Source organism: Prionailurus bengalensis, chromosome B4 (genome assembly GCF_016509475.1).
Source record: "Prionailurus bengalensis isolate Pbe53 chromosome B4, Fcat_Pben_1.1_paternal_pri, whole genome shotgun sequence".
NCBI classification, from domain to species: domain Eukaryota; kingdom Metazoa; phylum Chordata; class Mammalia; order Carnivora; family Felidae; genus Prionailurus; species Prionailurus bengalensis.
In genome coordinates, this window is record NC_057358.1 from 43,132,133 (window position 1) to 43,159,555 (window position 27,423).

Sequence of the window (27,423 nt, forward strand, 5' to 3'; positions counted from 1 at the left end):
CCAGAAAGTTGGGGCGCCTGGGTGGCGCAGTCGGTTAAGCGTCCGACTTCAGCCAGGTCACGATCTCGCGGTCCGGGAGTTCGAGCCCCGCGTCGGGCTCTGGGCTGATGGCTCAGAGCCTGGAGCCTGTTTCCGATTCTGTGTCTCCCTCTCTCTCTGCCCCTCCCCCGTTCATGCTCTGTCTCTCTCTGTCCCAAAAATAAATAAAAAACAAAAAAAAAAAAAAAAAAAAAAAAAAACAAAAAACAAAAAATGTTGATCGATGACCAAAAAGTTATCCAAACGAGACTATTTTGAGTGCGTAAAGGGGAGCTTTTGATATTTATGGCAGGACAAGGGCTATAGAGTCTTGTTATTAATCAAGTACTTACTAAGGGCCAGCCTCTGTTCTAACTGCTTGACCTGTACGAATTCATCTAACCGTCACAATAGCCCTAAGAGATGTCATTTGCTCTTAAGATAAGATCCTGACGACTTAAAGTATGGTCTTCTGATGTATTAGTTACCTAATACATTAGTTATCTAATACCTATCTGATACAACCACCCTGAAAACTCAGAGGCTTAAAAGAATAAACATTTCTCATCACCCAGTTTCCGTGGGCCAGTAATCTAGGTACTGTTTAGCAGGGTGCCTCTGTCTCAAGGTCTCTCATCAAATACCAATCAAATCGTTACCCAGGGCTATGTTTTCATTTGGAGACTTGACTAGAGGAGGATCCGCTTCCAAGCTCCTCCCAAAGCCTCTGTCCCACACAGGCTGCGGTTCTTGGCCTCAGCTATGGGCTGGTGGCCTCCCTCAGTTTCTTGTCACATGAATCTGTCCACCGGGCTGCCTCATGACAGGACAGCTGGCCACCTGCAGAGTAAGGGGCCCAAGAGAAAGAGTGCCCCTGAGATAGGAGCTATAGTCTTTTGTAACTTAATCTCAGAAGTGGCATCTCATTGCTTCTGTCCTATCCTCCTCTTTGGAAGCCAGTCACTTAATCCAGCCCACGCTTTGAGAGGAACTGACACAGCAGTATGAATACCGGGATGCAGAGATAATTGGGGACCCTTAGAGGCGGCCTACCACACTGGACCCGCATTATTGACATCACCCGGAAATTTGTGAGAAATGTGATATAGGCCCCACCCCAGATCTACTTAGTTTGTGTCGTAACAAGATCCACTGGTCTTTGAACGCCATTAAGTTTAAGAAGCACTGGTCTGGAGGGGAAGAGACCTCCTTGGACCTCCGGCAACAGGGCTGATGCCTTCCTTTCTCCTTCTTTCTTGTCAGGTCATGTAAACTTTACTGTTACTACCAAGATTCTGGACAGCGATGAACTCTGTGGGAGGCAGAAGGGGTTTGTTCCAGAAAAGGGCCAAAGTGACACACTCATCAAACCAGTTCTGGTCAAGGTGAGTTTTCTGCAGGCTTAGCTTCACGAGGTAGAGACAGCAGGCACCCCGGGGGTGCTCTGTGTGTGTCTAGCCGTACGGTTGGTCTCCCACGGCTGTCTGACTCCAAGTGCAGTCAGGTAGCTCATTTGCCTTCTTCTGTGACCCCTTTCTGCCCTTAATCATTTGCCTACCCCATACCAATGCTCTCTGACAGTGCCTAGTACAGCGCCGGGTATAGACCCTCAACGAATGTTAGTTTCTCTTATTAAAAATCTCTACTATCAGCATTTGCTGCTTTTTTTTATCCCCTCAGGAACCCCATTGCCAATCATGCCTCTTAGAAGTGTCCTAAACTTGCCCTTAGTTCTAGCCCTTGCACAGAAAGAATTTTACTGGTAGCTCCATCCCCGTGTTGAAATGGAGTTCTCAGGGTGCCCGGGTGGCTCAGTCGGTGAAGCGTCCCACTCTTGACGTTGGCTCAGGTCATGATTTCACAGTTTGTGAGTTCGAGCTCCACATCGGGCTCTGAGCTGGCAGTGTGGAGCCTACTTGGGATTCTCTCTCTCCCTCTTTCTCTGCCCCTCCCTGGCTCATGCGCTCTCTCTCTCTCTCTCTCAAAATAAATAAATAAGCATTAAAAAAATTAAAAAAAGGAAAGAAAAGAAAAGAAATGGAGTTCTCCTGAGCTTCAAGGAGAAGCTCTGTTTTCTCTTGTTGGGAGAAACCCTGGGGGCACAGGGAGGGGCTTTTCTCCCCATTTCCCATCCACTTCCTGTTCCTTCAGGGCCACCTGCCCTGACATTCACCTTCATTGTTTTCACCCTATGTCTCTCTTCATGTCAGCCTGAAGGAGTCCTCGTGGAGAAGACACACAGCTCATTGCTTTGCCCAAAAGGTGGGTGAGTGCAGAGAGGGGTTGGTACTGAGAATTCCCGTAGCCAATGGGAGACTTTCTTGGGCCAAAGGAGGAATATAAAGGACAGGAAAGGGTAGGAGAGTCTAAGGGTGCTGTCCCTAATAGGACCAATTAGCTGAGAGACAGGATGAAGAAAAAATGTACAACACAATTGTGTGTTGTTGTTTTTTTTAAGTTTATTTTCAGCAAAGAGCACTATGAATAGGTTAAAAGAAATTTGCCTCCATCCCAGAGCAAGGACCGGGTACAGACAACCGTGGATTATAGAAAGGTTTTCTATGGTTTGGACTTGAACTCCCACTGTTTTGACCTTCTATGCTTTCCCCTTTTCTCTGCCTCTCACAGGACAAGTGGTTTCAGAATCCATTTCCTTGGAGCTCCCTGTGGATGTGGTTCCTGATTCAGCCAAGGCTTATGTTGCGGCTCTGGGTAAATAGCCAGAGATTCTTGCTCAAAAGGACAAAAAAAAAAATGGGGCTGAAAGTTGCTGAAAGTGTGGAGTGGGTTGGGGCATGTGGACCTATCCGAGGGAAGATGTGTTAAATTAGAAGGGACAGAAGAAGAGCTTATTCTATGTAGTGGGCAAATACAGCCTCTAGATAACAGTACATGTGGGATTAGATGTCTATGGTAGTTAAAAACAGAAAGGAGCCTGGATAGGAAGAAGTTAAAGGTCAGGGAAGCTTCATATGCGTTTAGGTTCAGGTGGTCTATAAACTGAGTGGAGGAGAGACATAATGTTTGTAGCAACCTTTAAAAAAATGAGGAATTTATCTAGTTGAGTATAGCTGAGGGGAAATAACACCATATTTACACAGACAGGACACTTCTCTGGGCAAGGAGAGGGATTGAGTAGAAAAGCATGAGGTTGACAATCATATCAAACCAGGTTGGGATCCCAGTTCTGCCATTTAATAGCCACATGACCTTGGATAAGTAAACAATTCCGATCCTTCCCCCCCTCCCCCCCTTTCTGCGAGACTGTGATGATAACCCACCCCTCTGGATTGGTGTAAAAATGAAATATAGGGGCGCCTGGGTGGCGCAGTCGGTTAAGCGTCCGACTTCAGCCAGGTCACGATCTCGCCGTCCGGGAGTTCGAGCCCCGCGTCAGGCTCTGGGCTGATGGCTCGGAGCCTGGAGCCTGTTTCCGATTCTGTGTCTCCCTCTCTCTCTGCCCCTCTCCCGTTCATGCTCTGTCTCTCTCTGTCCCAAAAATAAATAAAAAAACGTTGAAAAAAAATTAAATATAAAGTTTCCACCACAATATCTAGCATATACTAGGAGCCCTGTGTATGTTAGATCATTTCTTTACTCTGATCCCCTACTAAGATCCTTTCCAGGATAAAATTTCTCTATTTTGACTGTAGTTGAGTCAGACCTCTAGTGTAACACTCACTTTTATTGTAGGATGTAGCTCACTGTCTATGTCTGTCTTTCACGCTGCATTGTGGGCTCCTTGAGGACAAGGGTGACCCCCCCCCTTTTTTTTTGAAAGAGAGAGAGAGAGAGAGAAAGAGAGAGAGAGCATGCAAGGCAGAGAGAGAGGGAGAGAAAGAATCCCAAGTAGGCTTTGGCTGTCAGCATGGAACACGATGTGGGGCTCCATCTAAGGAACTGTGAGATCGTGACCTGAGCTGAAATCAAGAGTCGGACGTCTAATGGACTGAGCCACCCAGGCGCCCCACCTCTTTTTTTATTTGATTCTAGCACAGTTATTGCCACATAGTTGACATTCAGTATGTATTTATAGATTTGAATTGAACTTAATGGCTAAAAGTGCAGATGTTAATGGGTCACTTAGATCAGGCTTACGGGTGTATAAAATATATGGCTAGGTCAGTAGGTATAACTTGGAAAAGGGGATCAGGATTGTGTTCGCTTTGGCAGGAACATGGTGAGTTGGAGGACAATGCATTTATACGCAGGGGAGGAACTTAGAGATTGAGTCTAAGTATTGTAGGTTTTGTTATGTTACTCACCAGCCCGTGACGTGTCTTCTTACAACCCTCCACGCCCTTAGGTAACCCATGTACTTCTTCTCTGTGTGCTCCAGCACCTTGTGTGCACCCAAAATGATCGCACTGTATTATAATTGTTCATAATGAATTCTATTTGTAATGTTTTGTAATTGTTTGCCCCTCGGATTATGATCTTTTGAGATAAAGACTGTACTTGACTTACTGTCTCCCAGGCCACAGCATAGGTACTCAACTAAATGATAGCTGATACGTGTTTGTTAAATGAATGACAATATGGGGCGCCTGGGTGGCTCAGTCGGTTGAGTGTCCGACTTTGGCTCAGGTCATGATCTCGCGGTCTGGAGTTCGAGCCCCGCGTCGGGCTCTGTGCTGACAGCTCGGAGCCTGGAGTCTGCTTCGGATTCTGTGTCTCCCTCTCTCTCTGCCCCTCCCCCACTCATGCTCTGTCTCTCTCTCTCTCTCTCTGTCTCTCTCTGTCCAAAATTAATAAACTGTAAAAAAAAATTAAATGAATGACAATAAATCAGAAGGCTTCTTTCTTCTCTCTACCATCACTCTCTCTCTTCTTTTGGATCTCAGGAGACATTATGGGCACAGCCCTCCAGAACCTAGACAATCTGGTACAGATGCCAAGGGGCTGTGGGGAGCAGAACATGGTATTGTTTGCTCCCATAATCTACGTCTTGCAGTATCTGAAGAGGGCAAGGCTGCTGACTGAGGAAATCAGGTCTCGGGCAGTGGGTTTCCTGGAGCTCGGTGAGTTGGTTCAATTTTTCTTCTTGAACGCATTCTCTAGGGGCTATGATAGGCTAATAAGATATAGGGAGGTTCCCTCCAAAGTGGCCCACGTCCCTGAAAGTCTTGAAAGCCATGTTTTTTTGAAGTTGGTCCTGTGATCTAACCCCGTATCTGGCTTCCCAGGGTACCAGAAGGAGCTACTGTACAAACACAGCAATGGCTCATACAGTGCCTTTGGGGAGCAGGATGAAAATGGAAACACCTGGTAATATTGCCCAATTCTCAGTGGATCCCAGAGCGTCATTTCTGGGCCTGTGGAACTATTCCTTTCTACCTCTTCCCTCAACCCCATTCCTTCTTACATCCGTCCTCTACTCCTTTAATACTGATTATTTCAGCCTCGTGGAGGGTCAAGCCCCTCACCCTTCTCCTTGAACTTGTGCCTCCCCCGTTCTTGTCCCCATTAATACCCATTCATACGTCCCTTTTCTAGGCTCCTATGGCATTGTGTTTCCTCAATCCCCTTCTGGAACCATACGCCAGAGTAAATGACGGAACTGTTGCACCCTCACTGGGGAATCCCCCCCTTCACGCCACATGTCTCTCTTTACCCACGTAGGTTGACAGCGTTTGTCACCAAGTGCTTTGGCCAAGCTCAGGAATTCATCTTCATTGATGAGAAGAATATCCAGGATGCTCTCAAGTGGATGGCGGAAAACCAGCTCCCCAGCGGCTGCTATGCCAATGTGGGAAAGCTCTTACACACAGCTATGAAGGTGCAAATCCACCCCAGGGCTCTCAGCCCATCACCACATCTGGGAGGAGCTTGCACCTCTGACTGAGCAGAATCAAAAGGGCATAGGCCTGGGAGTCAGTGTTCTTCAGGTCTGAGCCCTGGCTCTGGGTGACCCCGGTCAATGTACTCAACCAGTCTGAGCCACAGCTTCCACGTCTGTAGAAAACGAGAACATGTACTAGCACAAGGCTCTCAACTTGTGGTCCTCAGATCAGCAGCAGCAGCAGCACCTGAGAACTTGTTAGAAATACAAATTCCAGTTCCTACCCCGCCTACTCTGAGAAACTCTGGAGGGCGTGGGCCAGAAATTTGTATTTCTAACAAGCCCTCGAGGTGATTCCGATATTCCCGAAGGCGTGAGCAAACCACTGGACTAGACGTTCGCTGCGTCTTTTACTAGCTCCCTGAATCGGAAGCGAAGCCACTTTCTCTGGTGACGACCCATAGGCAGTCCAGTGTTTTCTGTAAGAGGTTCACTCTGTGCCACGCACTGTTCCGAGCACTTCGTTTATTTGATATTATTTAATGTTTACAGCCAATTAATCAGCTAGGTGCCGGTATACCACTATCACTCCCATTTTACAGATGTAGGTGCAGAGATTAAGTAAACCGCCCAAGGTGAATGATAATTAGTGGTAGGACTCTGTTTTGAACCATAGCCGCTGGACTCCATTCACTACATTGCCTGTACCCCTCCCAAACACAGGCTGAGGTGTTGATGCTTCAGGAGAATTTGTTCAATTCGGAATATACCCAGTGAAGGAAAGATGTGTATGGACGTCGCTAGGGAAATCATTTACATTGCCATTCTGGGGCCTCAATTAAAACATTTTGAGTATTAAACAAAAAAAAAAAGTCTCTGTATAGGATTCACTAGTACATTCCTTATGCCAGATTTTATCAGTGTCTCCAAATCTCTGTCCCCTTATACACTGAAATACACGTGGCAGTAGCACAAGCCAGGGCTTGACTTGGACAAGATGGCGGAGATGTTTCCTCTTCCTGCCCACCAGCCCCGGCCAGGCTCTTAAGAAGCCCATCACCTGTCTACGTAGCAAGCTTTAGTGATTTGGTGCAGGAGCTCCATAATTAAACTCCCTGGGTTTAACTCCTGCTGCTTATTAGCTGTGTAATCTCCAGCAAGCCATTTAGCCTTTTAAGGGTTTATTTTCTTATCTCCCGAATGAGGAGAGCGATTGTGATTAGCTATTTTTAAAAACTTGCTAATATCTTTCCATGAAAGGCATTAAATGGGGTGGGTGCCATCTGATCTCCCCCCTGGAGAAGAGGCTGGACCTTTTTTTTTTTTTTTTTAAATTTATTTTCTTTATTTTGAGGCAGAGAGTGAGCACGAAGGGGAGGGGGTGGTGCAGAGAGAGGGGGAGAGAGAAAATCCCAAGCTGTCGGCCCAGACTTGGGGTCTGGTCCGTGAGCTCGTGATCTGAACTGAAATCAAGAGTCAGACGCTAACCAACTGAGCCACCCAGGCGCCCCCGGGGCCTTCTGCTTCTTGAGAGGATGTCTGTTTGAGGAGGCTCAGATTCAGGAAGAACCCGAGAATAAGAGATTTTTCTCCATATCCCTTCCCCTGTGATTGTCTGTATGCTTGTTTAAATAATCCACCCATTCAGAGGGGATACTTTTTTGCAATCTGCGCACGAGCCATACAACGCGCTGTGCTGCCTGTGGCCCTGACCTCGTCTCCCTGCATCCTCTAGGGTGGCGTTGATGATGAGACTTCCCTGACTGCATACATCACAGCCGCGTTGCTGGAGATGAGCAAAACCATACAGGTGCGTGTCTCTAGGGCCTCCTCTGTCTATCCTTCCTATTATGCCTACTTCTAGAGACATTGCACCTACCGTTCACCCCTGTAGACTCAAAAAAGGATACGATGACTTCCTTATCACTTCCCGTTTTCAAAGGAATGCCTTATAAACTCAGTTCTTCATTGTACCTTTTAGGACCCGATGGTGAGTCGGGGCCTACGGTGCCTCAGGAGTTCTGTTTCCTCCACTAACAGCCTCTACACACAGGCCCTACTAGCTTATACTTTCTCTCTGGCTGGGGAGATGGACATCAGAAACACTCTTCTTGAAAAGTTAGACCAGCAGGCTATCATCACAGGTATGTTGGCCATGTTAGGAGTGTTTTGTCGAAATTGTGGAAATGCGCTGTGAGTTATCTGTGATTGTTCCTAGTCCCCGTAGTCCCACATATATTCAGTCTTAGAGAGGATTCCTTTTAGCACAAGGTGTGAAGTCATTAGGTCACTGTTGAGGGTTTTATAAGAAAGCCCATGGAAGTCCTTAAAAGGCGTTGTTATATTTTTAACACAAAGAGAAAACAAACGGTGGGAGCTAGTCAAAGGACCCCTTGGTGTTGTAGAATCCCCCCTTTTGCCCGTCTTTGACAATTCTTTGCTATGAGTTCACTGAGGTTGACGGGATAAGAGAGACTTCTCAAGGTCCTTTAAAAATTTTATGGACTGGGGTGCCTGGGTGGCGCAGTCGGTTAAGCGTCCGACTTCAGCCAGGTCACGATCTCGCGGTCCGGGAGTTCGAGCCCCGTGTCAGGCTCTGGGCTGAGGGCTCAGAGCCTGGAGCCTGTTTCTGATTCTGTGTCTCCCTCTCTCTCTGCCCCTCCCCCGTTCATGCTCTGTCTCTCTCTGTCCCAAAAAAAATAAATAAACGTTGAAAAAAAAAAAAAAAACAAAAAACAAAAAAACTTTGTGGACATAATCTCTACACCCAATGTGGGGCTCGAACCCATGACCCCGAGACGAAGAGTCTCATGCTCTTCTGGTTGAGCCAACCAGGCACCCTAAAAACTTTTGGATGTATTTGGAATACTATTTGATGTTCTAACAAGCATTTTATTGGTCTAGCTGTGGGGTTAAAATCAGACTTCCAGGTAAAAGCTTAATCTTGGCCTTCATTTGTATGAATGCCATTACTAAGTTGTCCTCTCCTGGGTTCTGGGTAGTTCTTTGACTGGTACATAAGCGACTCTAGTCATGAAATGAGTGTCTCAGACCGTGGGTTGCACATACCTGTTCCAGTGTATATTGATTTAATGAGATTATCTCTTCTCCATTATCTTGCATTGCCGGCTCACATGATTTCTCTTATGTTTTTCCAATTAGATTGCCTCCTGTGGGCTATTTATTATCTTTAAATGGATAATTAATTAAACTTCTAGATTTCACTCTTCTTTTTTTTTAATTTAATTTTTTTTTAATTTACATCCAAATTAGTTAGCATACAGTGCAACAATGATTTCAGGAATCGATTTCTTAGTGCCCCTTACCCATTTAGCCCTTCCCCCCTCCCACAACCCCTCCCATAACCCTCAGTTTGTTCTCCATATTTATGAGTCTCTTCTGTTTTGTCCCGCTCCCTGTTTTTTATATTATTTTTGCCCCCCTTCCCTTATGTTCATCTGTTTTGTCTCAAAGTCCTCGTATGAGTGAAGTCATATGATTTTTGTCTTTCTCTGACTGACTAATTTCACTTAGCGTAATACCTTCCAGTTCCATCCACGTGGTGGCAAATGGCAAGATTTCGTTCTTTTTGATGGCTGAGTAATACTCCATTGTATATAAATACTACATCTTCTTTATCCATTCATCCCTCGATGGACATTTGGGCTCTTTCCATACTTTGGCTATTGTTGATAGTGCTGCTATAATCATGGGGGTGCATGTGTCCCTTCGAAACAGCACCCCTGTATCCCTTGGATAAATGCCTAGTAGTATAATTGCTGGGTCCCAGGGTAGTTCTATTTTTACTTTTTTGAGGAAGCTCCATCCTGTTTTCCAGAGTGGCTGCACCAGATTGCATTCCCATAGCTTTCATTCTTTTTATTTCCATTTGCTCATCCCTTTCTTTGAGTTGTCTGTCATCTTGGTTGTCCTAGAGTTCTGTTTTAGTCTCATATTCTATTTGCTCACCCTCATTAGCATTTTTCTATGATTTCTCAGAGTTCTTACGCATATCCTTTCATTTTTATTCTTAAAATGTTAAACTGTTGATTAGGCAAAATAAAGGCTAAAAAATTAACAAAATTCTACACGCCAAAAACATGCCCCCAAACACATAAGATTCTTGTAAGTTTCTACTTACCTATCTCCACTGGCATTAGAATTGATAAATTAACAAGAGTGGTTTTCATGTGATTGCTGGAGGCATTTGTTGACACTCTCAGCTTCACCTTGAGGAATTATGGATGGCTCTACACACACACACACACACACACACACACACACACACGTATACACACACATCCCTGTGTAAACATAATGGCCAATACACCCGAAGATTCTGAGAAATATTTTTTTTCTAACTCATGATTAATTTTTGGCTGGTGCTTGCTCTGCTCTGAGGTGTAGCATTTACACATTGAATGTGGGAAATCATCTCCTTCTAAGACCTTCCTGATTATGCTTCTTTCTCCACAGGAGAGTCCATTCACTGGAGCCAAAAGCCTACTCGGTCCCAGGATGCCAGACCTTGGTCTGAGCCTGAGGCTGTAGATGTGGAACTTACAGCATATATCTTATTAGCCCAGCTTAGCAAAGCCAGCCTGACTCAAAAGGAAATAGCCAAGGCCACTGCCATAGTGGCTTGGTTGGCCAAGCAACGCAACGCATATGGGGGCTTCTCTTCTACTCAGGTAAATAACCCACTCTCCAACCTCGACTTATCAGGTAGTATTAGGTCCTGTGTGGAGAGAGGACAAAACAACAAACAAAAACAAGACAAAAAACTATTGCTCTTGACTTCTAGGTCAAGAGACGTATAATTCTATAGGGAGGGAGGAAAAACGTGTGAAAAATATATAGGGTTCATAACAACGGGTCATATGAACACATAAATAGTACTATATGTACTTAATTCTCTTCCTTTGTAGAGTATGAAACATAATGGAATAAAGAGAAACATAAGATCAGTGTTTTATGTGTGAATAGGACATATATAATTACGGCTAAATTATACATTAACAGATTAGAAAGCCAATTATGGAGTCAGAAACATAAAAGCAAGATTTTACAGGTATACTTCCTTCTATTGCAGGTATTGGGAAGCTAGTAAGATATAAAGTTTCTACTTTAAAAAGTTCACAAACTAGCTCTTTCCGCCATCTTTTCGTGCCACCGTAACGGTGCACATGAATGTCCTGGCAGAGGCTCTCAAGAGCATTGACAATGCTGAAAAGAGAAGCAAACACCAGGTTCTTATTGGGTCGTGCTCCAAAGTCATCGTCTGATTTCTAACTGTGATACTGAAGCATGGTTGCATTGGCGAATTTGAAATCATCGATGCTCACAGAGCTGGGAAAATTATTGGAAACCTCACAGGGCGGAGGGGGGGAGGCTAAACAAGTGTGGAGTGATCAGCCCCAGGTTTGATGTACAGCTCAAAGGTCTAGAAAAATGGCAGAATAATCTGCTCCCCTCCTGCCAGTTGGTTTCATTGTACTGACAACCTCAGGTGGCATCATGGACCATGAGGAAGCAGGATGAAAACACACAGGAGGGAAAATCCCGGGAATTCTTTTCCTAGGGATAGAATATGCTCATGCAAATAAAATGCCTCACTGGACTCTTAAAAAAAAAAAAAAGTTCACAAACTAGAAGTAAAGTTAGGAAAAGCTCTATAACAACAGAGCAGGATTTGGTTATACCAGAAAGAAACAAAAGATACAAAATAGTGCACTTAAAAAGGGAAAGAGAGCTTACAACAACTTGAAGGATAAGAAAAGTCTTCAGGGGAGTAGCGTTTGAGGTAGATCTAAAAGCATAGGCAGAGGCACCTGACAGGATCAGTTGGTAGAGCATGTGACTCTTGGTCTTGGAGTCGTGAGTTCAAGCCCCATGTTGGGTGTCGAACCTACGTACAAACAAACAAATAAATAAAAGGATATGTAACATTTGGAGGGACAACTATTACAAGGAAGGAGAAATGGCATGAGCAGAGACAACAGTTTGCAAAAGTATAGAATGACTGTCGGGAAAAACTGGGTTAGCCAATGCATAACGGGACCTCAGTTTAGAAAGTTCGGACAGGTTTATACCATGGAGGCCCTTGTGTATCAGACTCAAGATTTTGCCCATTCTGAGAAGCTATTAATTTTTTTAACTTTGTGTCAGAAAGATTAACCTGTTACTTACTGTTACTCAGTGTAGGGGATGGTTCTGAGGAGAGAGACACTGGATTTGAAGAGATAGGACACTCTTTCATTTGTCTAGGTTAAGGGTAAGGAGAACTTGAATTTGGTGGCAGTTGGGAAAAAGATGTAAAATCGCATGATATATTCAAATAGTATCATAAAAATCGTCTTAGATGATTATACAGAGACTATTCATTCATTCATTTGTGCTGCAAATGTTATCAAATACATACCATATCTGACTCACTGATCATACAAAATACTCAAAAAAACATATCTCTTGTCTTTGTAAAGATTGTATTCTGACTCGTTGAAATTAGGGCCAGTTTCGTTGAGGGTATAACATGTAAATTAGACCTGGAAAAAGAATATATTTTAACTGATGAAGTATCTGGTAAAGACGTTAAGAGCACTGAAACTGAATAAGGTAATGCCTTAATAGGAATTTAAAAAAAATTATATGGCACTGGGGCACCTGGGTGGCTCAGTCACTTGGGTGTCTGACTTTTGATTTTGGCTCAGGTCATGACCCCAGGGTCGTGAGATTGAGCCCCGCATCGGACTCTGCACTGAATGTGGAGCCTGCTTGAGATTCTCTCTCTCTCTCTCTCTCTCTCTCTGCTCCTCCCCTGATTGCACTCTCTCTTTCTAAATAAATAAATAAATAAATAAATAAATAAATTATATGGTACTATCCTTCCTTCCTTCAAGGAAATTCTTGGCCAAAGATCAGGAAGGACTTCTTTCTTGCTGAGCCCTAAATAATTATGATACACAATTTCAGAAAGCTGTGAGTGAAATATTTAGAACTCTCAGCGACAGACACATGTCAGAATTGTTTTTTAATAAAATCCTTGGTTATTACAAGAAGGCACATGTCACCCACAGTGGCTTTTCAGCCAGTGATGAGGTCTCGTTTCTTGAATTGTTTCCACATATCGGAGCAATAAGGACCTTTTGGGATCAAGTTCACGGAGAGTAGATAAAAAGTTGTGTGTAGATAGTCAAGCTGCATAGGAATCACTTGTTCGCAGCTTCCCCAGAGTGGGTGAACTGACTTCCTATTTTTTCAAAAAAAATTTTTTTTGGGGCGCCTGGGTGGCGCAGTCGGTTAAGCGTCCGACTTCAGCCAGGTCACGATCTCGCGGTCCGTGAGTTCGAGCCCCGCATCAGGCTCTGGGCTGATGGCTCAGAGCCTGGAGCCTGTTTCCGATTCTGTGTCTCCCTCTCTCTCTGCCCGTCCCCCGTTCATGCTCTGTCTCTCTCTGTCCCAAAAATAAATAAACGTTGAAAAAAAAAAAATTAAAAAAAAAAATTTTTTTTTTAATATTTATTTTTTAAGAGACAGAGTGCAAGTGGGGAAGGGGCAGAGAGCGAGAGGGAGACACAGAATTCGAAGCAGGCTCCAGGCTCGGAGCGGTCAGCACAGAGCCCGACGCGGGGCTTGAACCCACCAGCCGTGAGATCATGACCTGAGCCGAAGTCGGACGCTTCACCGACTGAGCCACCCAGGGTTTTATACAACAGTATGATGTCTAAATACAGCTGTTCTTTTGCATTTGGGATAGGAAGATGTGGGGTTCCCTTTTTCTGTAGATACTGTACAAAGTGTCGAGCATGTAGATATTCTCATAGCAGTAAAATATAGCAATTTGCTGGACATCTCGTTCTGTTTTTTCTTTCCTCTAGTTGTCACTTATATAAATCATATTTTCAGAATGGAAAAGTTCTGATGCCTTGCCTTCTTGGTGGCAGCTTATCTATCTTCTATCCAAGTGAAGAAAAGATGGTCACATGGCACAGTGGCGAAGAAGCCTTAGTTCGCAAGGAAGGGCACCCTGATATCCTCTCCAGCTGTGCCATAGAAGATCATCACAGAGCTAAATGACTTTGAAGAATGTGCAATTTTTAGGGCTATTATGTTACTGCTATTTCCTCTCCAAATAAGGAAACTGTAAAATATATACTGAACAGTTACCCACTTGCTTCTAACTATAGCCCATTCTGAAGCTAGGTTTGGTTGAAGACGAATATGAGATGAACCCGATAACCTATAGATGTGTCATAACAACTTGATGACAATTTTCTAGACAGGCAAGATATGATTTCTATGTCGGTTTCCCCGGCATTGATGAACGTGGCTCTTACATACTTAGAAGAGGCGTCATCAGCGGGGCGCCTGGGTGGCTCAGTCGGTTAGGCGGCCGACTTCGGCTCAGGTCATGATCTCGCGGTCCGTGAGTTCGAGCCCCGCGTCGGGCTCTGTGCTGACAGCTCGGAGCCTGGAGCCTGTTTCGGATTCTGTGTCTCCCTCTCTCTGACCCTCTCCCATTCATGCTCTGTCTCTCTCTGTCTCAAAAATAAATAAACGTTAAAAAAAAAATTGTAGAAAAAAAAAAGAAGAGGCGTCATCCACACTAGTGAACAGCCAGACACGTAGGTTATCGGGTTATTTGAAGTTAATTCCAGTGGCTCACAAAATGTAAGCATATGCCCCACCGTTTTCTTCAGGATACTGTAGTTGCCCTCCAAGCTCTTGCCAAATACGCCACCACTGCCTATGTGCCATCTGAGGAAGTCAACCTGGCTGTGAAATCCAGTGAGAATTTCCAGCGTGCTTTCAACATTCAGGCTGCCAACCGGTTGGTATTTCAGCAGGAGACTCTACCTAATATCCCTGGAGCGTATACCTTGGAGGCCTCGGGCCAGGGCTGTGCCTACGTGCAGGTAAGCAGAGATCCAGGAGAAAGAACCAGCACGCATTGGGAAGGAGAGCCTGCGGGCGTCTTTGCCTCCAGTCGAACCTCCTGTCTCATTTGTGAAGAGAGTAGTTTGAGCTGTGCAATAGTTAAAGTTCTTCCCAGCTCTGATTTGGTTGTCTATTTCCTCCTGCTAGACGGTGCTGAAATACAACATCCCCCCTCCTAAATTTGCGGATACCTTTAGTCTTAGTGTGGAAGTGGGAAAAGATACATGTGAGCAAGTTACTTCACCTCGATCCTTGGTGCTTACTATCCACACCAGGTGAGAAAAGCTGAGCTGGTGGGGGCGGGGGGGCACCCGGATCATAGAAGCTGAGGTGTGTGTGGGTGTGTGTGCGCGCGCGCGCGCACGTTGGGGCTACAGAGTCTGCTAAGAGTGAAAATAACGGGTTGACACAGATGTACCTCTTTCTGCCCTTAGTTATGGGGGGAGTCACAGCTCTTCCAATATGGCCATTGTAGAAGTGAAGATGCTTTCTGGGTTCAGTCCCATGGAGGGCACCAATCAGTTAGTAAGTCTGTTCTTTCTTCTTCATTTAACAAGCTCTAAAGGGACATAACATGATCCCTAAAAAGCTGGTGAAATGGGCTTCATGGTATATCTATCTATCTATCTATCTATCATCTATCTATCTATCTATGCATGTATATATACAACTCATAATTACATTATTTCAATGGGCTGCAAAAGTGCATCAGATGTGTTAAATGGAAACTGGAATCATCTTGGTTCCTTTGTCTTACCTTTTCCACAGTATATATTGTTTCCTTGATCATGACAGAGCTTTGGTATAGTACCCTAGGGGATAGGGAAGGCTCTGGATCTTAGTCTGTTTTATTTTCCCCCTTTCTCATTTAGCTTCTCCAACAACCACTGGTGAAGAAGGTTGAATCTGGAACTGACGTACTGAACATTTACTTGGAAGAGGTAGGTGTTCAGAAACTGAACCCAAGAGCTTGATTCCTTATGTAGCTTTGCAACTTCCCTTTTAATCTGTATATACTGGTGTCACATGCACAGGGATGAGGGAACTGAGAGAATGGGTCTGAAGCCATGAGGTGAATTCTACCTCCATGTTGTTTACTATAAAATATTCTTATTCACCTCCAGGGCAGTACTAACAGATACATCATGCTAGCCATCTATGTCATTTATTTATTTATTTATTTATTTTATTTATTTATTTTAATTTTTTTTTCGACGTTTATTTATTTTTGGGACAGAGAGAGACAGAGCATGAACGGGGGAGGGGCAGAGAGAGAGGGAGACACAGAATCGGAAACAGGCTCCAGGCTCTGAGCCATCAGCCCAGAGCCCGACGCGGGGCTCGAACTCACGGACCGCGAGATCAGTGACCTGGCTGAAGTCGGACGCTTCACCGACTGCGCCACCCAGGCGCCCCGTGTCATTTATTTTTTAAGTTTATTTATTTATTTTGAGAGGGGGTAGGGGCAAAGAGAGAGGGAGAGAGAACCCCAAGCAAGCTCCGCCCTGTCGGCGTAGAGCCCGATGTGGGGCTCGATCCCAAGAACCATGAGCTCGTGACCTGAGCCGAAATCGAGAGTCGGACACTTAACCAACGAATCCACCCAGGCTCCCCGCTATCTATGTCATTTAAAAATGTGTCGGCCAGGATGTGACTATTTTAAAATAAGGTGGTCAGGAAAGGCCTCTCTGAGATGATGTTACCTGATCAGAGACCTGAAGGAAGAGAGAAAAACACTAGGAAGCAAAGAGCCTTTAAAAAAAAAAGAAAGATTCTGGGGCGCCTGGGTGGCGCAGTCGGTTAAGCGTCCGACTTCAGCCAGGTCACCATCTCGCGGTCCGCGAGTTCGAGCCCCGCGTCAGGCTCTGGGCGGATGGCTCAGAGCCTGGAGCCTGTTTCCGATTCTGTGTCTCCCTCTCTCTCTGCCCCTCCCCCGCTCATGCTCTGTCTCTCTCTGTCCCAAAAATAAATAAACGTTGAAAAAAAAAATTTTTTTTAAAAATAAAAAAAAAGAAAGATTCTGTTCCTTTGGCCACTTCAATTAATTTAGTGGAGGAACCATGGGTTAGAGTAGACCAAGAATGGAGGGGACGTTGTCACAAGAAGGCCAGGAAGCCGTAAGATCCTAAGAAGGAAGAGTCAGGAAGTCGGCAGAAGCCAACATCTTGAAGACTGGCCTAGGGCAAGAAGGGACAGGTAGAAGGGTTTCAGGAGATTTGGGTGAAGACAAGAGTCTTTTAATCTCCGCATTACAGAGAGAGTTATTTTCTCTTGAGTTTTGATATGATGTTTTGTCTTTCTTCTCCACAGCTGAATAAGACGACTCAGGCCTTTACCTTCACCATCAGCCAACGTATGTTGGTCACTAACCTGAAACCAGCAACCATCACGGTCTATGACTACTACCTCCCAGGTGAGGGCTGAGCTCTATTGTATCTCCCAATGTAGTTCTACCTCGCCCTTCATGCTATCTCCCCTAATTTTACAGATACTCTTTCCCAAGCAAGTAGCATATAATTACATTATTTGACCTCCCAAGACATTGCATTTTAACTGTATGTCATTTTTAAAAGTCTTCTGCACTAGCGATGTTTTACGACGGTCCACAGACCAAAAGGACAAGAGGGACCCTTGTTCTTTAAGGCCTGACTATTCTTAATGTTTTTGCTGCGATTAAGAATTTACCACAACAGTAGTGTTTGGAACTTTCCCGTAATTCGGAATATGCTCATAATATGCCCATCGCGTCTAGGGGTCCTCTGAATAGGGTTAAAGCGGTAGCTTTTATGAAGTACTTTCTCTTTGAATGCATGAGGGCCCTTATGTAATAATATATGTCCTTTCATCTTACAGGTGAACAGGCAACAATTCAATACTCTGATCCTTGTGAATGAGGTAAGGATGAGCTTTTGCGGTAGGGTGATCGTATTCAAAAGTTAAGGGACCTTCTCCTGAGTTACTGTTATCACCTTTGGGGAGCTAGTTTTTGATAGAAAGTGGGCTTTCCTTTTTTCTTTCTTTTTTTTTTTTTTTTAACCTTAAATCCTTTTTTCTTCTTGAAGTAAGCTTTACATCCATCGTGGGGCTCAAACTCACGACCCTGAGATCAAGAGTCACATGCTCTACTGACCGAGCCAGCCACATACCCCCTTTTTTTGGTCCTAAACTCTTTTTTTTTAAACTTTTTTTCGTGTTTATTTTTATTTTTGAGAGAGACAGAGACAGAATGCGAGTGGGTTAGGGGCAGAGAGCGAGGGAGACACAGAATCTGAAGCAGGCTCCAGGCTCTGAGCTGTCAGCACAGAGCCCGACGTGGGGCTCGAACTCACGGACCCAGAGATCATGACCTGAGCCGAAGTCAGACGCTTAACCCACTGAGCCACCCAGGCACCCCGGTCCTGAACTCTTAAAGAAAGAATCATAATCTTAGGTCACACCAGAAAAAGTTAATAGTGGCATTTGTGGGAGGGGTTCTATGTGGTTTTTAAAAACAAGATTTTCTTCTGATTGAAATTGATGAATTTTTTAAATTATTTTTACATTCTACATCTTTGTTACACAAAAATACTAAGGGAAAAGTAAAGATTATCTGATCCTGCTCCTCTGAGATAACACTATTAATAATCTCATTGCGCATTCAGGAGATTTTCTTGTAGGTAGGAAAAAGCTGAGGGAGCCCCTGGATGGCTCGATCGGTAGAGCATGTGACTCTTGATCTCCAGGTTGGGAGTTTAAACTCACCTTGGGTGTAGAGATAACTTTATTTATTTATTTATTTATTATTTTTTTTAATGTTTATTTTTGAGACAGAGCATGAGTGGGGGAGGGGCAGAGAGAGAGGGGGACACAGAATCTGAAACAGGCTCCAGGCTCAGCCCAGAGTCCGACGTGGGGCTCGAACTCACAAACCGTGAGATCATGACCTGAGCCGAAGTCGGAAACTTAACCGGCTGAGCCACCCAGGTGCCCCTAGAGAAAACTTAAAAAAAAAAAAAAAAAACAATTAAACAAATAAATAGATAGGAAAAACTCTTTTACATTCATGAAGGCTTTCTGAGTATAATGATGTCTTCTTTCCCCCCGCCCCCCCCCTCCTCTCCCAGGATAGAAGTTGGAAAGAGACTAATTTAATCCCCTGTGACATTACTGGACAACATTCTTCTGCCTCTTAAAGCAAAACTCATTCAATCAACTAATTTGATTTCTCTGATTGACTACTGAGTGTGTAACAGATGAGCAGGCGTGAACCTCAGCTACTTTCTTCCACTTCACAGATGCATAGGTGCCGGAATAAAGGGTTGGGGCGGGGGGATGGGCTCGGAATTATCACCCCAGGGAAGAATTACCTGGAAAAGACCCCTGGGGGAGGAGATGTGATTTAGCCACAGGGGGGACTCTCCAGAGAAGATTTGGAAGTAGAGGGGGATCCAGGGAAGATAAAAATGTCTTTCCGGAGGTTAAATCTAAGGGGAGATGTAATTTAGCGCTTTGGGAGTAGATGAAAAAAAGTTTTTTCCTTGAAAAGAAAACCCGTGTCCTTGACTCTGTGCGTCTTGCTATGGCTCCCAAAGGTTTTGTTGAAAGATAATAATCATCCTTTAACCAGAACTCGTATTTTGGCTTCCTCTTTAAACCTTTTGACCCAGACACGTCAGAGAATCGTCTTGCCAATTCTGGGAGGGGTCAGAGAGTCCCAATTAAGGGATTGTGTTCAGCCAGCTGTCACTGCAGGGCAAAATAGTGATTGATAACAAGAGAAGTGGCTGGCCAGGATTCCCTATCTCTGCGCTTCTCCTTCAGGATTCCCCCAGCCTCTTCCGCTAGGGGATACCTATCTTTGTGTAAGCTGTTTCTGGAAGCAATGTTTTTGTTTTAGAAACGGGTCTGGAGGCAAAAGTATGGGGGGGGAAAGAGATGAATAGTACTTAAACAGAGAAGATCATCTAGGCAACCACACCTTTTCACCCTGGATAATTCACACTCTGATCTCGCTCCTCTGGACTGTAAATTTTGACCAGAAGAGCCAGGGGAAAGTAAGTTCACGATGTAGAGATATTTCCATAAGCCCAGGGCCATATTTGCAAAAATTGTTCATTTCCTGTCTCCCCCACCCTAGACTCTGCCCTGGACCTCCTAGGAGTTCCCAAAGTGAGAGAACATGGGGAACATACCCAAAGGAGGTCATCCCCAAGCCTGCCTTACCTCTCAGGTATCATGGAAATTAAAGAAAAGAGGGCACTCATGAACGCTCCCCCCACTCCTGAACCCTCTACCCTGTTACATTTGGCTCTGTGACTCCTCTCAGAACCCCCCCCCCCCCCTTTTTGCAATGGAGGGAGATAGTGATCCTCAGGACTTAAGAAGTTATATCTGGGGGTGCCTGAGTGGCTCAGTCGGTTAAGTGTCCGACTTTGGCTCAGGTCATGATCTCACGGTTCGTGAGTTCGAGCCCTGCATAGGACTCTGGGCTGACAGCTCAGAGCCTGGAGCCCGCTTCACATTCTGTGTCTCCCTCTGTCTGCCCCTCCGCTGCTTACACTGTCTCTCGCATTGTCTCAAAAACATATAAACATTTAAAAAAAAGTTTTAAAGAAGTTATATCTGGATAGAGTATTTTAAATGAATGTTTGAAATGAATAGAGTTTCTGTATTCATTGTATCTTTTGGGCTTCAGATTGAAGGCAAAGAATATTCTTTTTTATGTAAAATAGTTTTTTTAACGCTTATTTTTGAGAAAAAGAGACAGTGAGTGGGAGGGGCAGAGAGAGAGGGAGACACAGAATCAGAAACGTAAACATTTCTGCATATCGAAGAAGCAAGGCGATTGTGAGGATTAAGTGACATGTCATATTATAGTGCTTATAGTAGGGACTCAATACATGCATTTGTTATATGCCAGGCACTTTACCAGTTCTGGGAATGCAAAAATAAGTAAAATGAAGTTTCTGTCCTCAAGTTGTTCACAGACTGGTGGAGGGAGAAAATAAATAAATCAACAGTTACAATACAGTGTGAGAAAGAAAGAAAGAAAGAAAGAGAGGGGGCGGGGCGCCTGGGTGGTTCCCTCGGTTAAGCTAAGGTTAAGCTAAGCATCCAGCTTTGGCTCAGTTGATCATGATCTCGCAGTCTGTGAATTCAAGCCCTGTGTTGCATTGTGTGCTGACAGCTCAGAGCCTGGAGCCTGCTTCTGATTCTGTCTCCCTCTCTCTCTGCTCCTCCCCCACTCGTGCTCTCTCTCTCTCTCTCTCTCTCTCAAAAATAAACATTAAAAAATTTTTAAGAAAGAAAGAGAAAGAAGGGAGGAGAGGGAGAGGTAGAAAATACAAAAAGCTATGGGATTACATAGGAGAGGCACCTTCCCAGACTGAAGTGAAGGAGTGGTCAGAATGGCTTTTCCAGGTTGATGCCTGAGCTGGATGAACAATGAGAAAATGAAAGAGGAAGCAAGTTTGGGCAAAGTGAGCTACAAATGAAAGACAAAGAGGTAAAAGAAATCATGGGTATTTCATCCAAGTAGTTCAATGTAACTCATGGATTGTGTGTGTGTGTGTGTGTGTGTGTTTAAAAGTGAGTTGAGGGGCGCCTGGGTGGCTCAGTCGGTTGAGTGTCTGACTTCAGCTCAGGTCATGGTCTCACGGTTCATGGGTTCAAGCCCCGCATCAGGCTCTGTGCTTCACAGCTCAGAGCCTGGAGCCTGCTTTGGATTCTATGTCTCCCTCTCTGTCTGCCCCTCCCCTGCTTGTGCTCTGTCTCTTTCTGCCTCTCAAAAATAAATAAATGTAAAAAAAAAAAAAGTAGTAATTAAAAAAGAAATTAAAAAAGAAAAAGAAAAGTGAGTTGAGAAAGTAGAGAGAAGTTAGATCCTGACTCGCTTTTTCAGAAGAGCAAGGTGCCTGGCCGGCCCGGTCAGAGCATGTGCAGCTCTTGATCTCGGAGTTGTGGGTTTGAGCCCCGCGTTGGGTGTAGAGATTACTTAAATAAATACACTTAAAAAAAAAAAAGAAGAAGAAAGAAAGATCATTCCAGCATCAGACTGAAGAATGGAGAAGAGAAGGGTGAAGCTGGAGTTCTCAAAGTCATGTAGGAAACTGCTGTGGTAATCTGGACATGCGCTGGGGAACTGGCAGCGGGAGTTAGGAGGAAGGGGCGTAGGTAGAAGTTACTCTGCGGGGGAGATCGCATCAGAACTTGGTGATGTCAGAGACAAAATGCACCAGACAACTGAGGTGATGTTATTCAGGCTATTGCAATAGAGGACATGTTTATTAACGAAGAATGTCTCATAGAAAAGGAAAGGGAACTGAGGTTTTATGGAGGTAGGAAAACACAGGGCCCCAATCTTACTGGAGTCATGAACCAGTGTAGAGACGGGTCTTTTCATGGAATACATGAGAACAGGATGGAACACAAAAGGTGACGGGGGTTTGGAAAACAACAAAAAAAATGGGGGTATTTCTTAACTGACCTGTTTTCCAGAAACAAAGAGGTCTGGTGAAACTCACCATTGTCAGTGACTAATTGGATGTAAGACAAAAGAGTCCGGGAAGAATCTGGGAAAACTGCCAGGACCCTAGACTGTAGAATTTGTAAGAGAGGAAAACCTTTTCCTCTAACTTCTTTTTTTTTTTTAATGCTTCTTATGTGATTTTTTAAAAAATATTGGTTTTTGAGGGAGGGGAGGGGCAGAGAGAGGGAGACAGAGAATCCGAAGCAAGCTCTGTGCCGGCAGTGCAAAGCCCGATGCGGGGCTCGAACCCACGAACCGTGAGATCATGACCTGACCTGAGCCGAAGTCGGACACTCCACTTGACTGAACCATCCAGGTTCCCCCCCTTTTCCTCTAACTTCTTATATTCTGTGCCTGGGGACTGGGAATTAAATTGGCAAAAGACAAATTAACAGGAGAAAAGATCTATTTGTATGCACCTGGTCACTTTACAGGAAGAAAGCAAAAGCCCTAAGAGTCAGTTAGGTCTGGGGGCTCACCATTTTAACAAAGGGCAATATGTTATAGAGAAGTTACAAAACAAAGGAAAAGGTCTTTGGTCTTCTTGGGGCAATAACACTGTGGGAAGGTAAATATAGGGGGAGAGGAGTGAAAGATTAAGGTTATTTTAGTAAGGTTTGTTATGCAGACTTGTTTATGCTGACTTTCCGTGTCCTGTGATCAAGATCGCTTTCCTGGTATGGGAGAGGGGAGGGGAGACAGTCTCACAAGAGAAAATTAACGCCCTGCTTTCAGGCAGAAAAGAAGGCAGAGAGTTCCTCCTGTGTCTGCCTCCCAGATATGCCTTTGGTCTTCCAACCTTACCCTTACTTCTCCAGGAACACCAAACTGCATTTAGTTCCCTATTTCGACTATGCTCCCTGATCATTTAAAAAAAATTTTTTTTTTAATGTTTATTTTTGAGACAGAGAGAGACAGAGCATGAACGGGGGAGGGGCAGAGAGAGAGGGGGAGACACAGAACCGGAAGCAGGCTCCAGGCTCTGAACCATCAGCCCAGAGCCCCACGCGGGGCTCGAACTCACTGACCGGACCGCGAGATCGTGACCTGAGCTGAAGTCGGACGCTTAACCGACTGAACCACCCAGGCGCCCCTCCCTGATCATTTTAATATATGCTTTTTATGCTGCTTGCAAAGCCTTTCCATCTCTTCTGCCTGGAGGTTTTCCACTGGTCCTGTAAGATGGCCTTCGAGAGGTGTTTTCTAATCTAGTCAGGAATCTTCCACAAGAATTCCTCTCCACTCCTGTAGCACTCTCCGCTGAGGACTTATCAAACTGGGTTCACATTTTTCTGTTAATACCTCCTCTGCCCCACCAGCACGTAAGATCCTTGAGGGCTTCTAACCTGACGGTATACACGTCGAATACCTCTCCAGTATCCATTCTCTTTTTCTTCACTAAGGAAAAGCATAATTGTCACGTGCCCAACTGAAATACTCACCTTCTCAGAATTACTTACAGTTCGGGGAGGCTCTGTGGCAGAATTCTAGCCAAAAAAAAAAAAAAGGTAACTGGAAGTCTCTGGAAATAAATCCCTTCTGAAGGAGATGACAGAACCTCACAAAGGGATAGCTTTTGGCCTTTCCTTCTTCTTTTTTTTTTTTTATTTTATTTTTAATTTTATTTTAAAATTTTTTTTTCAACATTTTTATTTATTTTTGGGACAGAGAGAGACAGAGCATGAACGGGGGAGGGGCAGAGAGAGAGGGAGACACAGAATCGGAAACAGGCTCCAGGCTCTGAGCCATCAGCCCAGAGCCTGACGCGGCGGGGCTCGAACTCATGGACCGCAAGATCGTAACCTGGCTGAAGTCAGACGCTCAACCGACTGCGCCACCCAGGCGCCCCAGCCTTTCCTTCTTCTTCTTGACTTGAACGACGACGAGGATCCTGGAGGAAAAGCATCCTTTTGCAGCCATGCAGGTAAAAGCTGTATGTTGAAGATGAGAGAGCAGAGAGACGAAAGGAGTTTGGCTGCTTGACGACATCATAGATCTGTCCTTGACTTTGGGCCCTTGGACATTTGGGATAGGCAATGAGAATAATACATGGTTTACTTTTGCTTTTGCTTTTTAAAAACGTTTTATTCAAGTATAATAAACATAGAAACAACACCAGTTTCTAAAAGCACAGATTATATTTGCCCATATAAAAACAAGAACATGGGGCGCCCGGCCGGCTCAGTCATGGAGCATGTATGTGACTCTTCATCTCAGGGTTGTGAGTTTGAGCCCCACATTGGGTACGGAGATTACTTAAAAAAAAAAAAAAAAGAATATATAAGAATACAAATGGTTGCTGCTGGCTTGTTTCCCTCAACAAAATGTTTATAGGTATTCATTGATATTATTTTGTATAGCTATAGATCATTCATACTCATTGCGACATTGTTTTCCATTGTATAAGTATACCTCAGTTTATTTCTCTATTGTACAATTGCTGAGAAATGACGTAATTTCACATTTTGTTACTTGGAATAGCATTGCTATGAATATTCGAATACATATCTTTTGGTGAACATATTGTACGCCTTTATATTGGATATATTCCTAGGGGTATAGAGGGTATAGGGTATAGGGTATAGGGGTATAGGGTATAACACACGTTTTACTTGAGTAGATGCTCTGAAACCTTTTCCAAAGTGTTTGGACCAATTTACACTCTCAAGAGCGGCGTATGAAAGTTTCAGTTACTCTTCATCTTTGCCAACATTTTGGTGTTTCCTGACTTGTTTGTTTTAGCCATTGTGGTAGATGTATACTGTCATTTCATTGGTTTTCAATTGGTATTTTCTTGATAACTAATAAAGTTGAGTACTTTGAAAAAAGCTTATGGGCCTCGTGGATATTCTTTTTTGTAAAAAAAGCAGCTTTATTGGGGTGCCTGGGAAGCTCAGTTGGTTAAGTGTCCCACTCTTGATTTCAGCTCAGGTCATGATCTCAGGCTTTGTGCGTCTGAGCCCCACATTGGGCTCTGCTCTGACAGTGCAGAGCCTGCTTGGGATTATATCTATTTCCCTCTCGCTCCGCCCTTCCCCCATTCTCTCTCTCTCTCTCTCTCTCAAAATAAATAAACTTTTAAACACTTTTAAAAAAATTTAAAAACAGCTTTATTGGGATATAATTCGCATATCATACAATTCACCCATTGAAAGCATATGATTCAATAGTTTTTAGTATATGCTGATATATGCAACCATCACCACAGTCAACTTGAGAATATTTCCATCATCTCAAAAGAAACCCCATATCCTTTAGCTCCCTACACCCCTTGCCCAGCCCTGAGCAACCACGAATCTACTGTCTATTTCTACAGATTTTCTTATTCCGAACTTTCATATGAACGTAATCACAATATGTGAACTTTTGTGACTGGCTTCTTTCCTTTAGGATAATGCTTTCAGGATTTATCCATATTGTAGTATAAACCAGCACTTCATTCCTTTTTATGGTCAGATAACACTTCTATGACCTGATAATATGGTCGGATATCAACTGTGGCTAAACCACATTTTGTTTATCCCTTTGTCCACTCGTGGATATTTAGGTTGTCGCTACCTTTTTGCTATGATGAATAATGCCGCTATAAACACTCAGGTACAAGTTGTTGAGGGGATGTATGTTTTCAGTTCTCTTGGGTGCATACCCAGGAGCGGAATTCCTGGGTTATAGTGTAACTCTGTGTTTAATTATTGGAAGAATGGCTTGACTGTTTTCCAGAGTGGTGACACCCTTGTGTATTCCCGCCAGCCGTGTATGAAGGTTCTTCCTTCTCCACATCCCCATCAATTGTTGTTGTTAATCTGATTTTCTGATTCTGGCCACTCTAGCTGGATATATCGGGTGTCCTTGTTTACAGAGTGTTCAAGTCTTTTGTCTGTTTTTCTATTGGGTTGTCTTCTTTTTGGAATTCTTTATATATCTGAAATCGGAGGCCTTTGTTAGATGTATGTACTGCAAATGTCTTCTTTCAGTCTGTGGGTTGTGTTCTCACTCATTAAAATAGTGTCTTTTTGCGAACAAATGTTCTTAATTTTAATACAGTTTCGGTGAGTGCTTTTAGGTTCTGGTTTTTTTGTTGTTGTTTAATTTTTTACTATGTGTCTTATGTGTAATTTTTTTTTTTTTTTTTGAGAGAATATTTGTGTGAGAGCCGGGGAGGGGCCAAGGGAAAAGGAGAGAGAGAATCTTTTTTTTTTTTAATTTTGTTTATGTTTATTTATTTTTGAGAGAGAGACAGAGCACAAACAGGGGAGGTACAGAGAGAGGGAGACACAGAATCTGAAGCAAGCTCCAGGCTCTGAGCGGTCAGCACAGAGCCCGACTCACGAACTGTGAGATCATGACCTGAGCCGAAGTCGGATGCTTAACTGACTGAGCCACCCAGGCACCCCAAAAGAGTGAGAGAATCTTTAAAAAAAAATTTTTTTAATGTTTATTTATTTTTGAGAGAGAGACAGAGCACGAGTAGGGGAGGGACAGAGAGAGAGGGAGACACAGAATCCAAAGCAGGCTCCAGGCTCCAAGCTGTCAGCATAGAGCCAGATGCGGGGCTCGAACTGATGAACTGTGAGATCATGACCTAAGCCGAAGTCGGACGCTTAACTGACTGAGCCACCCAGGTGCCCCAAGAAGAGAGAGAGAATCTTTTTTTTTTTTTTTCAACTTTTTAAATTTATTTTTGGGACAGAGAGAGACAGAGCATGAACGGGCGAGGGGCAGAGAGAGAGGGAGACACAGAATCGGAAACAGGCTCCAGGCTCCGAGCCATCAGCCCAGAGCCTGACGCGGGGCTTGAACTCACGGACCAGGAGATCGTGACCTGGCTGAAGTCGGACGCTTAACCGACTGCGCCACCCAGGCGCCCCGAGAGAGAGAATCTTAAACAGGCTCCATGCCCAACACGACGGGACTCAATCTCACCACCATGAAATCATGACCTGAGCCGAAATCAAGAGTTGAACACTTAACTGACTGAGCTACCCAGGCGCCCCTTATATTCTATTTAAGAAATCTTTGGGGCGCCTGGGTGGCGCAGTCGGTTAAGCGTCCGACTTCAGCCAGGTCACGATCTCGCAGTCCATGAGTTTGAGCCCTGCGTCAGGCTCTGGGCTGATGGCTCAGAGCCTGGAGCCTGTTTCCGAATCTGTGTCTCCCTCTCTCTCTGCCCCTCCCCCAT

At 44.3% G+C, this 27,423-nt stretch overlaps 1 protein-coding gene and 1 pseudogene across 1 annotated transcript in view; both read left to right on the forward strand.

The window, feature by feature from the left end:
- Positions 1-19,345, forward strand: part of A2ML1 (alpha-2-macroglobulin like 1) — a 34,460-nt gene extending 15,115 nt beyond the window's left edge. The window contains exons 16-31 of the mRNA XM_043561814.1: positions 1,282-1,403; positions 2,229-2,280; positions 2,647-2,730; positions 4,863-5,039; positions 5,205-5,286; positions 5,641-5,797; positions 7,536-7,610; positions 7,782-7,944; positions 10,277-10,491; positions 14,500-14,715; positions 14,885-15,012; positions 15,172-15,262; positions 15,610-15,678; positions 17,048-17,150; positions 17,591-17,632; positions 18,841-19,345. Of these exons, the coding sequence (XP_043417749.1) occupies positions 1,282-1,403; positions 2,229-2,280; positions 2,647-2,730; positions 4,863-5,039; positions 5,205-5,286; positions 5,641-5,797; positions 7,536-7,610; positions 7,782-7,944; positions 10,277-10,491; positions 14,500-14,715; positions 14,885-15,012; positions 15,172-15,262; positions 15,610-15,678; positions 17,048-17,150; positions 17,591-17,631 (1,775 nt within the window). The 3' untranslated portion in view covers position 17,632; positions 18,841-19,345. The remainder of the gene's footprint in view (positions 1-1,281; positions 1,404-2,228; positions 2,281-2,646; positions 2,731-4,862; positions 5,040-5,204; positions 5,287-5,640; positions 5,798-7,535; positions 7,611-7,781; positions 7,945-10,276; positions 10,492-14,499; positions 14,716-14,884; positions 15,013-15,171; positions 15,263-15,609; positions 15,679-17,047; positions 17,151-17,590; positions 17,633-18,840) is intronic.
- LOC122472364 lies at positions 10,519-12,012 on the forward strand (annotated as a pseudogene).
- Positions 19,346-27,423: the final 8,078 nt, after the last annotated feature.